At 32.0% G+C, this 12,573-nt stretch overlaps 1 protein-coding gene across 1 annotated transcript; it reads left to right on the plus strand.

The window, feature by feature from the left end:
• Nucleotides 1–9,682: 9,682 nt before the first annotated feature.
• On the plus strand, nucleotides 9,683–10,123 carry LOC145095602 (uncharacterized). Its single transcript, XM_079033453.1, has one exon. It carries the CDS (start codon nucleotides 9,683–9,685, stop codon nucleotides 10,121–10,123), a length of 441 nt encoding a protein of 146 aa, XP_078889579.1.
• The last annotated feature ends 2,450 nt before the right edge of the window (nucleotides 10,124–12,573 follow it).

Below are 12,573 nucleotides of genomic sequence, written 5' to 3' on the forward strand. Positions count from 1 at the left end.
TTATGCCTTACCATGTAAAATATAATTATAAATACTATAGTTGTTAATGCGTTTGATTTGATATCTTGTGCTAAATATTAGACATTCTTTAGAAAGGAAGTCATACATTACAGTGTATAGTCCTTTAATAACTTATTTTCTCTACTACATAGTAAAAATATCATCTGGAATCATTTATATATAAATTGAGTTCACGTATGTCAAATAAGCTATATTATTTACCTTTAAAGACCCCTTTATTGAAGTGGGAATATGTGAATTTCATTTATATAATAAAGATAACAATTTCTTAAATTACTTTGATTAAAACAAAGTTTAAGTCAAATGTATTTTGCATATAGAACTTGTTATTTATGAAATATTGATATTTACTTTATGATTCTTATTAAGAGATCTAGTCTCATAAAAAGAATTTTAATCATTTCCAAATATGAAGATAATTGTTATGAAAAATGATTTAAGTAAATAGTCTATCATTCATAAATTAACTGAGGCATATATTTAGACAAGATGAATTAATACGTACATTGTTCCAAAACAAATATTGTTTCACAATACAAACAAATTATGTTCCTAGCATAATTAATAAACTAAACTCCAAGAGTGTAGTTCCAACTTGATTGTGTTCAGTTGGTTGCTCGTTTGTAAATATCTGTAAGAAATTTACAAATATTAGATTCACATTTATGTACCAAGTACTTTAGTGTTATATGAAAAGTATTACTTCTATCTAGTCGATACTGTAAGTACTAGTCCCTTCTAGACTTTCTTTCTAGATAAGAGGAGCAGTTCCTCTTCAAGTGTCTAGTTTCTCCACAAAAGAAACAAGATTCATCAATGTGGGCCTTCTTGGATTTCTTGGGCCTAAAGGTGTTCCTTCCATAAACTTGAGGCCTCTTAGAACACATGGTAACTCTTTTCAGCCTTCGTTTCTTCAAATGTTTGAACTGGTTCATACCAGATGTCACTGTATCTTTGGAATATCTTTGTAACCTGACGATACATATGAAATGCATCCAAGCCTTCTAACTCTTTCCAAAATTTAGGAATAACTGCAACCATAATAGTCTCACAAACATCATTGGAATCACATTTGTGTATCCACTATACATCATGCGCATGTAAATTGTACAAAGAAGGTGGTTTAAGAATAGGTCCTTTAATGGCGTACAATTTCTAATCTCTCTCGAGATTCTCTTTTAAGGAGCGAGTCCATTCAATGATATTGTACCCTACAAATGCTATGACCTCTCGTAGATCCTTAAGTTCAAAGTGATGCGTGAGATTGGATTTGGTTCTCATATACAAAATTTAACAAAATTCATTTAGTATTTCAATATTTAAACTCTTTAATAATTAATACCCATTTAGTTTCCAAAAACATTAATTATCAAAGTCAAGGATCCAAGTATTAAAACAAATAAATGGTTAGGTATCCTTTATCCTATCTATTTGAATCGAACCTAGTGGTTATCGATTATCAACTAAATTTTACTCTATAATTTCAAGATCTAGAGGATCAGAATAACAAATTTAATTAGATATGTTTAATCCTATCAATGCCTTAGAACTATCATGCTTAGGTATCCTTTATCACAAATGATTTCCTATCAAATCATCCAGTTTGAAAAACTTGTGTAATCGGGCTATAACTTGGTTATGGAAATCGCGACTACACCCTGATCATCAAAAGGTAACACTAAGCAGTTAGGTATCATTTATCCCACTAGTGCATATAAGAGATGTACGAGTGTTCTTCGAAATGGATTGCATAGATTTGAGGTTTGAAATGGTTTTTTTAATTGTTTTATAATTCTAGTTTTAAAAACATATGATATCATGATAACTGCATGCATCTGATTAACCATGGTATTAATTTTCCAAAAAATCACATTTAAGGTTCGAATATAAAATTTGGTTTTATATTTTAAAGCAGTTCAATTTTAACGATAAAATCCAATATTAAGTTTGAGTTTGAGCCATTTAGAGCCTTATTTATTACTTATTAAAACTTCCTTTTATTATCAATATTTTGGAGTTTGAATAAGTTATAAAATCACCATTTTAGACTTAGAATTTACAATTTCAAAATTTGTTGTTATTAACATTTTAATAAAACTAATTTTTATTTTAAAGTTATAACCTGTTACATCTTATGTTCTTATTTTGAAAATTGAAAGCCAAACTCCATGTGATGTTTATTTTATCCAAAAAATAGTTTGAGTTTGTGAAAAGCTAAATTATCAACCATACAAAATATTTACTTGAATAATAAACAAAGCAAACATCAATTTAATATAAACAAGCCTTGATCTAGATAATACTTTTGTAAGCTACCATAAAAGTGTTAAATCATTCCTACGGACAAAGGGGCCAAAAATTATAGCTTTTTCTTCATGTGATCTTCAAGCTCCCACTTAAAATGACAACTAACTTTGTTGCAACTTTATAAAGATTTTATAAAGTTATGAACTTTTATAAAATGTTCATAAAACGGTGGGTCTCTATGGTTCTTCAAGAAATGGCCTCCATCTTCATCATTGTACATATTTTATAAAATAAATCTAATCTAAAACTAATCTATTACATAAAAATAACAAGAATAAAAACTAGGTACTTTAGTTACATACTTTATGAATAAAAGAATATTACAAACCATTTTCAACCAAATCACACAAACAACAACATAAATAGTCAAACGCTTGTTTATGCGCTCTAAAATACGTATAGACATAAAAAAGCCTTTATTTTTCTAAGACAAATTTAAGTGACAAAAAATGCATGTAAATTTTTGTCACATAAAATAACAATTAAGCAGTTGTTAAAGAAAATACACATTAACTTATTTTTATTTAAAAACAAATTATCCATATTCTCAAAAAACTAAGATTTCCAAAATAATAAAATCTAACTAAACTCGCAAGGTGACTCTTTGATACCAATTATTGTGTTTAATTTTAAAAATAGTTTCATAAACTAGAAAATTGGAAAACAGAAGAATTGTTTTTTCGAAAAAAAACAGAAGGTTGTTTACAACCACCAAGGCCCTTCTGGTAAAGTTTTGAAAGAAAACAACAACTAAAGAAGAAAAAGAACATAACAACCTTTGTAGTATTTGAATCCTCAAGGGGAGGTTAGGAAGTTGATGGAGAAAGGATGAAACTTTGAGACACCAACAATAATCCAACATGATTTAAGATGCTAGTCTTGTAAAAATCTTAAGCTCTTAAGCTTTAAGTGCATAACAAAAGTATGAATTAATGAGAGAAAAATACAAGCAAGTAACTTCAATTGTTTAGAAAAAATTAGAGAGAATGAGGTAGGGCATGCACGCTACGGTTTTGACCTCTAAAGAATGAAGGGATGAAAGCCTTCATAAAGCTAAAATAATACCTAAGAGTTCCTAAAGCTTTAAACACTCCATACCTTAAGGCTTACATGTCTTCCATGCCTCTTAAGCCATGCTTACATTTCCATATTATATTCAAAAGACCATGTCTTGTTTCCTACACACTAGCTCATCTTTTTTTTTTTTTTTTTTTTTTTTTTGTATAAAAAGAGAAGAGAAGTTTATAATATTTTTATAACTCTTTATAATGTATAAACTTTAGCTTTAGCTAAAAGTCAAAAGAGTCTTTCCAGTCCAAAATAATGTACATGACTTAATAAATCATACAGTATAATAGATTATGTTACCTGCTAATGAACAATACTATTTCCATCAAATAAATAATTTCTAATTAAATATAAGAATTTATTAAATATTCATTTAAACAAATTTTTAATAAATAATAAATTATATAAAGTTGTTAGTTTGACTCATTAGTATCATATGCTAATTAGTAATACTGCTTTAATATGATTTTTGAGCATAGTAATCAATTGTATAAAGTTGTTGTTAGTGTGACCCATTAGTATCATATGCTAATAAGTAATATCACTTTAATATGATTCATGAGTATACTCGATCTTTCACTTACTCCCTACGTCTACTTGGATTACAAAAAATGAGTTGTTTAGAAATATTTTGTCTTATAATTACTAATTATAACGTTTAGTGTTTAAAAGCACAAATTTGAAATAATATATGTTGATTCAACCGAACGCCTTAGTACCTAAACTATATGAACTCGACATGATTTGTTTATTGACTGTATACTATGTTAATTGTAAAATCAAAAGATAAATGAAACCCAAATTCAATTATCATTAATAAAAAATATAAATTTAAGAACGAAAAATAAAAAACGTTGATTGGAATAGAAGTAATAATCAAAACACATTCATCAAATCATCCTAAACATTCCCAGACGTAACCTTAATGATTTAGCCTTCCATAGAGTTTATAAAACAAATAACTTGAATAAGAACAATGAAATTCATACTAAAATCCGTAAACACACTTAAAATCATATAATTAAAGAATCCTAGTCATCAACCAAATATGAAACGATGAAAACTTGGGGAAGAAGTAACCCAATATGGAGCTTGAAGGAAATGATGAAGCTCTACCGGTTGAATGGTCCTCAGAGGTCGCTTGATGATTAATTTGATGATTTATCATCTTCGATTTGGAAATTGATGACCGTGAATATGTTTGGGGGAGTTTGAAAGTGTTTGGAAGCCTCCAAAACTGAGAAAATTTGCAGGGTAGAAGTCCAATTTTGATTAGGGTTGAATCCACTTTACATAGATTTTAAAACTTGATTTTTGTAGTTTTTTTACAGTATTGGCGTCATAGCGAATATCTTAGACACTCGAATAAAATCTTGAGGCGTCTGACATACTATTTTGATGATTTAGAGGGTTTATTGGATGTTGGAGTGTCATATAAGGTGTCGTAGTAGGTGTCTTAGACGCTGATTGATCTTTAAGCAAATTTTAATTATTAAAATTGTGAAATTAGATAACACACAAAACACTAAAGTCTTATGAAAATTTTCTAGTTTCCAAAACATCTTGATTCTTGTTAATCGGTGCTCTAGAACTTAAGATATGATAAAAAAAAATATAGTCAATTTTCCCAACACCATTTTTCTTCATAACATTAGGCAATTCATTCTGCTTGGTTTTTATCTTCCGTTTTTTACTCATTTTGCTAGCAGGTTCTGTCCAGTTCCTTCAATTTTGTTTCCTTTCATATTTTTTCAACATTATATCAAAGTAGTATCATCCTTACGCAATCTCACATCAATTCCACACGTTGAATATTAAATTATTATGTTCCCAAAATGGCCTATTTAATATCCTCTTGAAACATGCAATTTATAGCTTCATTTTATTACATCTTTCCGTAGTTTAATTTTAGTTAAAACCATCTCATTTTAGTTAATCTTCATGCATATTTTCTCTCTTTGTTATTTTTCTCCTTTACCGGGTGCTTTCCAGTCTTTTGAGATTATTTGCAGGAATTATCGAAGATTGTTTGTCATTGGAGACGTGGAAGGAGTGCGGGACTTATGGAGGCTTGCGGTTTGCTTGTGGATTTGAAGTGGTGCGATTGAGCTTGGTGCTTGCATAAACAAGAAATCAGTTTGGACTTAATTTTTGAGCGAGAATGATGATGAGGCGACGTAGAATCAAGCTATGGAAGATTGAAGGAGCATTGGATCAATCATTAAAGGCTTTGGAATGACACAAATGGGCTCTAAAGAGTTATGCATGTGGGCTGAAGTGTGAATGAGAAGATTGGGCTAGATTGTATTTTAAATGACTCAAGTTCCACAATCAGCGAGACCCAAGCGGTCCGCGTGGACCCATACACAGTCCGCATGAATTGTGATGAGTTGATCCCGAGTTTTGACTTGTTGACTCTATTTGTGGAAGGCTGGTGGGTGGCTTTTGGCACCTTTTTGAATCCGGAAACCAGCTCCTTTTTGCTGGAGATTGGAGGTATTGTTGGACATTATCACTTGAAGAACACACACAATTCTCTCTCAAGAAGGCTTTGGAAGAATTGAAGATTTTTGGAAGATTAGTGTAATTTCTTACAATCTTGCAAATAAGACAATGTTTGGTACCACTGAACTATATTGCATTTCTTTTACTTTGGCCATGCTTGGCTAAACTTTCATTTGGTTGATTAGGGTTTAACCCATGGATGATTAGTTGCTTTGAAGACTTATTATTATCTTGTGTTCGAAGTTTATGGAAATGTTTTCTACTTAAACATCGTGTTGTGTTTATTTATCTTTGATCATGAGCTTGGATGAATGAATGCTTATTTTTGTTGACTACTTTCTTGGTTAAGTAATGGACCCTTAAATTAGTAAGCAACAAATGGTTTGTATGTTTGTTTTCATTTCATTTAGACCATGGATATGTTTCCTCCATAATGATAATGTAAGCATTTGATTATCTTTTGGACTTGGTAACTCTTAGAACTTAAAGCTAATTGATTTTCACAAGATTATATGCTTCATTGATTTTGTGACTTTAATTAAGGGAATGTGTTAGAGCTTCTCTAACCATTTTAATACCTAAGAAGAGTTGAGGTAATTTGTGCTTATGGTTTGCTATTGCCAAGTTAAACCAATTCACAAGTGTTATTCCATTTAGTCTAATGTTAAGTCAACCATGTCATCCATGTGGAGTATCCCAAAATTAACCAATTTCACTTCATGAATTTAATCAAATCTTTTACTTGTTTACTTGTTATATTTACATTCTAGCTAGTTTTAATTTTGTCAAACAATAAAAAAGAATTAACCCCCCCCCCCCCCCCCCCCCCGGTTTTACTTTTAATTTTGTTTTACAAGTATTTTACAAAGAGATTTTTTATAGAGTTATAAAATTGAACCAATCTCCGTGGATACGATCCCTTTACCACTATACACTATTTTAGTGTGTAATATTTAGGGTTATTAATTTTGTTGGCCTCGACAACCACCAACAATCATCAATAAGACATCTCTATCTCACATCTAATTTATTGTTATCATTCTTAAAGCTCATAATAAGCTTATTGAAACAATTCTAAACTCCATGTCATTGGAAATTTTAGGATAGACCTAAATTTTAGATATGTAGTAGTATAAACATTGTAATTAAATTCTGAATATATGATATTCATATATGAATACTAATGACACATATTAAGTTGTTACTATATATAGATAACATTCAAATTTTAAATAAGTAAGAATATATAATATTAACATATAATAATAATGACACATAATTGCAATTGCAATCATGGAACTACAAATGAACAAAATTCACAATTTAATATAAAACTATTTAAAAATTATATATGACACAAAAATTAAATTTATTATTATAGACATTTAAAAGATTAAATTCATAACTTAGTAAAAAGTAATATGTGATATTTATAGCCGACAAAGCCAATGATGCTTAGCTGCTCTTTTCGAACGATCAACCACACTAGGACTGAGACACGGTCCGGACTCCCGCAGGGGCAACAGTGGGGAATCTTGACTACCAAGAGCATCCATAATGCAAGTAGTATAAGAGTCGAATAGGATGATGACTAGGATTGAACAGGATTTGAATGGAGTATGGGTGATGACATGTAGTAGAGTTGAATGGAAGAGTTGAATGATCATTGAATGGTTCAATAGAAGGAATAAAGTGGTTATTAGGATTAAATAGGTGTTTAATAGGTTGGGGTGGTGTTTTGTAGATGTTTAATGAATGATATGACAATCCATTGAACTCTATAAAGTTCAATGGGTTGTGGATTCCCTAATGACACATGACTAATTAAAATATAATGTATATGATTATTAAAAAAAAACGAACTATAGACATCATATTTCTAACATGCTATATGCATAGACTATGTCATTTTAGAAATATTTTTCTATTTACAATTGTCATTGCAATATCTTCATCACTAACAACCAGTGTAAGTTGTTTTCCAAATGCTTTCACGAATACAGTAGTTTTACTACTTAGAAGGATATTAGTAAAGGTAAAAAAAACATTTGAGACCAATAAAAACAAATAAAACTAAAATTTATATAAAAAAATTAATATTATAACAAATTTAATATAAATAATTACCTGTTTGTGTGAAACGTTGTATCAAAACACACAAAATCCCCTAAATCTCTTTAGTTAGCATTTAAAGCCTTATTGACCAAAAGCAACGAAGTCGACCCTGCATTCTCAAATTTATACCCAAAAGTGAAGTTTGGAACATGTGTTTTCTGTTTTCCATATTTGTCCACCAAAAATTGTGTATTGTCCTTCCTAATAAAGCAATTAACTTTTCGAGCATTATTCTTATAATTAATGCAAATATCTCCACCAATATTGTAACGACCCTTTAACTTATGCATTGTTATTGTTTCCCTAATGTGTAAAGTTCACATCTTTTGAATATAGGTTTGTTTAGAGAAGTTCTTGTTCATCTTTAAAAGATGCAAGTTTCATTTTGGTGATCAAACTATAGTTTTTCATTACTTAAAAGATATAAAGTTCACATTGCATGGATCCATGCACTTATATGAATTTAGCACAAGCTTTGCATCTCATACCTTTGATATTGGAATTTCTATAAGGTTTGTTATTTTAATTATCGATGTCTAATAGAACAATAACATGAGCTCCTATTCTAATGAACAACATATACCTATGTTTAAGAATTCTATGAGTTTTCTTTTTTGTAGTCAACCTTATCAAACCAAAACCGTATTTAAAAAAATACTTCTTATACATAGGTATTGTAGAATCAATGTTTGGATATTTGGTAAACAACTTGGGTTTCAAATCATCCAAAAACTCTAAAATCCATATTTTATGAATACCACTAAGTGATTAAAACTCATTATTACATTACAATTCCTTTAATGGAATGGTTTCATCAACTTTATAGTAACTACAACATAGGATTATATATATATATATATATATATATATATATATATATATATATATATATATATATATATATATCAGATGTAATAACATTAATACCTATAAATGTCATGGCTATCTAAAACAGACATACAATATATATATATATATATATATATATATATATATATATATATATATATATATATATATATATATATATCATTTGTAATAACATTAATACCTATAGTCATTTATCTTAGAGCATTTCTTGTTTTATCAATTGGTATTTGAGCCTAGATTGGTTGTTTACTATCCACTCTCAATAGATTATCATTGTAAGAAACCTTGGTGACTTACATTTCTGGTAGGCATGGAAGTATTCTTTATATACTATCTTCGCTTAAAATATTTTCCAAAAAATGGCTAACTTACAATAGATATATGCTGTAAATGTCTCCTATAGTCTGGGTTGTTGCAGTTAAGCACCCATACTAATTGCTGATGAGTATGAACAATGGAAACCTAGAATGGGAAACTATTTCAAAAGAAATGGAAAGGATGTCTAGCATTTTGTTGTTGAAATGGAAAGTATGAACAATGGAAACTGCCATTCCCCTCTAGGCTTGCAACTTCGAAGAAGCAAATGGAGGATAAAGAGATCTTGCACACGTTTCGAAAGGTGGAAGTAAATATCCCTCTACTCAATGCGATCAAACAAATTCTGAGATATGCATAATTTTTGAAGGAGATTTGCACCAACAAGAGAAAGTTGAAAGGAAATGAGAAAATCTCGATGAACGAAAATGCATCCGCGGTTTTACAAAAGAAGCTTCCACCCAAGTGAAAAGATCCGGGAATGTTTACGGTTCCTTGCAAGATAGGAGATGTCACTTTTAGTAGTGCCATGCTTGAACTTGGTGCTTCTATTAATGTCATGCCCTATTCAGTGTATGAATCATTGAATGTTGGACCTTTAAGTGAAATCGGTGTCATAATCTCTCTTGTGGATAAATCAAGTGTCTTTCCTAGAGGTGTTTTGGAAGATGTCCTAGTGCAAGTAAACCAATTGGTCTTCCCGGAGAATTTCTATGTGATTGATCTAGATGAACAAGTATCCTCAAAATCAGGTATAATCTTACATGGGAGACCATTCTTGAAGACGGCTAGAACAAAGATTGATGTGTATGCGGGAAGCTTAACAATGGAATTTGATGGTGAAACAATAAGTTTTAACATTTATGATACTATGAGATATCCTAGTGATGTTTCATCCTTGTGCTTTGTAGATGTTGTTTAACCATTAACCCAAGAGTTGTTCGAGTTGTCTAATGGTGAGATGTTGGAGATGGTTTTGAGCAAAGGGTTTGATTGTGGAAAATTAGCCAAGAAGTTGAAGCTATACTCACTAGACCCCGAAGATCAAAGATTGCTTAACAATTTGGAGATCAAGAAGACCACCCAATTTAATGTGAATCAAATTGAATTACCTCAAACTCACATGAGATTGCCACCCTCCCTTGTTCAACCGTCAGAATTAGAATTGAAGGTCCTTCCTCAACATTTGAAGTATGCATACATGGGAGACAACGAGACTCTTTCGGTCCTTATTTCGACTCTCCTAACCAAGTGTGAAGAAGAACAACTCCTCAAAGTGTTGAGGGAACATAAAGAATCAACGGGTTGGACTATTGCGGATATCAAAGGTTTGAGCCCCTCCACTTGTATGCACAAGATCTTAATGGAGGATGAATGCAAGCCAAGTAGAGATGCGCAAAGAAGGTTGAATCTGCCAACGATGGAAGTGGTCAAGAAAGAGATTTTGAAGCTCCTTGATGCGGGAATGATCTATCCAATCTCGGATAGCAAATGGGTGAGTCCGGTTCAAGTTGTGCCCAAAAATACGAGGATCTTGGTGGTCGAGAAAAACAAAGGTATGATGATACCCACCCGTGTGCAAAACGGGTGGAGAGTATGTATTGACTAACGCAAACTCAATGCAAGCACACGAAAAGATCATTTTCCATTGCCTTTCATTGACCAAATGTTAGAAAAGTTGGCCGGAAAATCTCACTATTATTGTCTCGACGGGTATTCCGGTTTTCACCAAATCCCGGTGGCACCGGAAGGCCAAGAAAAGACAACTTGTACATGTCCATTTGGCACTTTCGCATACCGTAGAATGCCATTCGGATTGTGTAACACCCCGACCACTTTCCAACGTTGCATGGTTAGTATCTTTTTAGAATCTTTCGAGAACATAATTGAAGTTTTTATGGACGATTTCACGGTATATGGCAACTCTTTACAAGAATGTTTGACCAATCTCACCAAAATTTTAAAAAGATGCATTGAAACAAATTTGGTTTTGAATTTTGAGAAATGTCATTTCATGGTGAGTCAAGGTATCATTTTGGGTCACATTGTTTCTAAAAAAGGAATTGAGGTAGATAAGGCCAAGATTGATGTTATTTAAAGTTTACCTTACCCGAGCTGTGTTCGGGAAGTTTGTTCTATTTTGGGCCATGCAGGTTTGTACCGGAGATTCATCAAGGATTTTTCAAAAATAACAAGACCAATGTGCCAACTCTTGCAAAAGGATGTTGATTTCAAGTTCAATGAGGCGTGCAAAGAAGCTTTCGACAAGCTCAAAGAGTTGCTTACATCCGCCCCCATCATGCAAGCTCCAAATTGGGATCTCCCCTTCGAGATCATGTGTGATGCAAGCAATTATGTTATTGGTGCCGTTTTGGATCAAAAGAATGGAAGAGCCTCCCATGTGATCTACTATGCATCCAGGACACTAGACAATGCTCAAAGAAACTACTCTACTACGGAGAAGGAGCTGTTAGCCATAGTGTTTGCCTTAGAGAAATTTAGACAATATCTGCTTGGTACTAAGGTCATTGTGTATTTGGATCACGCACCTCTTAATTATTTGACGACGAAGAAAGATGCAAAGCCTAGATTCATCCGATAGATTTTATTGTTACAAGAATTTGATTTGGAAATCCGGGACAAGAGTAGGTGTGAGAATCTTGTTGTCGATCACCTAAGCCAGATCTATTCAAATGAAACTCCTCTCCCTTTATGGGATGGGTTTCCGGATGAGCATCTCTTTTCCCTTACTCAATCTATTCCTTGGTATGCCAATATCATTAACTTTTTGGTCACAAAAAGGTATCCCGAGACATTCACACGTGCTCAAAAAGACAAGTTGAAAAGTGATGCGAAATATTATGTGTGGGATGATCCTTATTTATGGAAACATTGTCCCGATCAAATCATTAGGCTATGTGTGCCCCAACAAGAACACCAATCCATTTTTCAATTTTGTCATGAATTTGCTTGTGGGGGACACTTCGGACATAGCTGGACCTTGAGAAAGGTCCTTGAGTGTGGACTATTTTGGCCAACCATGTCACACGATTGTTAATTGTTTTTCAAAAGTTGTGAACGGTGCCAAAGGACGGGGAACATGTCACAAAAAAATCAAATGCCAAAAAATCCAATCCTTGTTTGTGAAAATTTTGATGTATGGGGGATTGATTTCATGGGCCCATTCCCTGTTTCTTTTGGCAACGTTTACATCTTGCCCACGGTTGACTATGTTTCTAAGTGGGTTCAAGCCAAAGCCACAAGATCGTATGATGCCAAAACAGTTATCGACTCTCTAAAATCTAATGTATTTGTGAGGTTTGGTGTGCCTAGGGATTTGATTAGTGATAGGGGACGCACTTTTGCAATGAG

The sequence above is a fragment of the Lactuca serriola genome, chromosome 3, assembly GCF_051521515.1.
Source record: "Lactuca serriola cultivar US96UC23 chromosome 3, Lser_US96UC23_V15, whole genome shotgun sequence".
Lineage (NCBI taxonomy): Eukaryota > Viridiplantae > Streptophyta > Magnoliopsida > Asterales > Asteraceae > Lactuca > Lactuca serriola.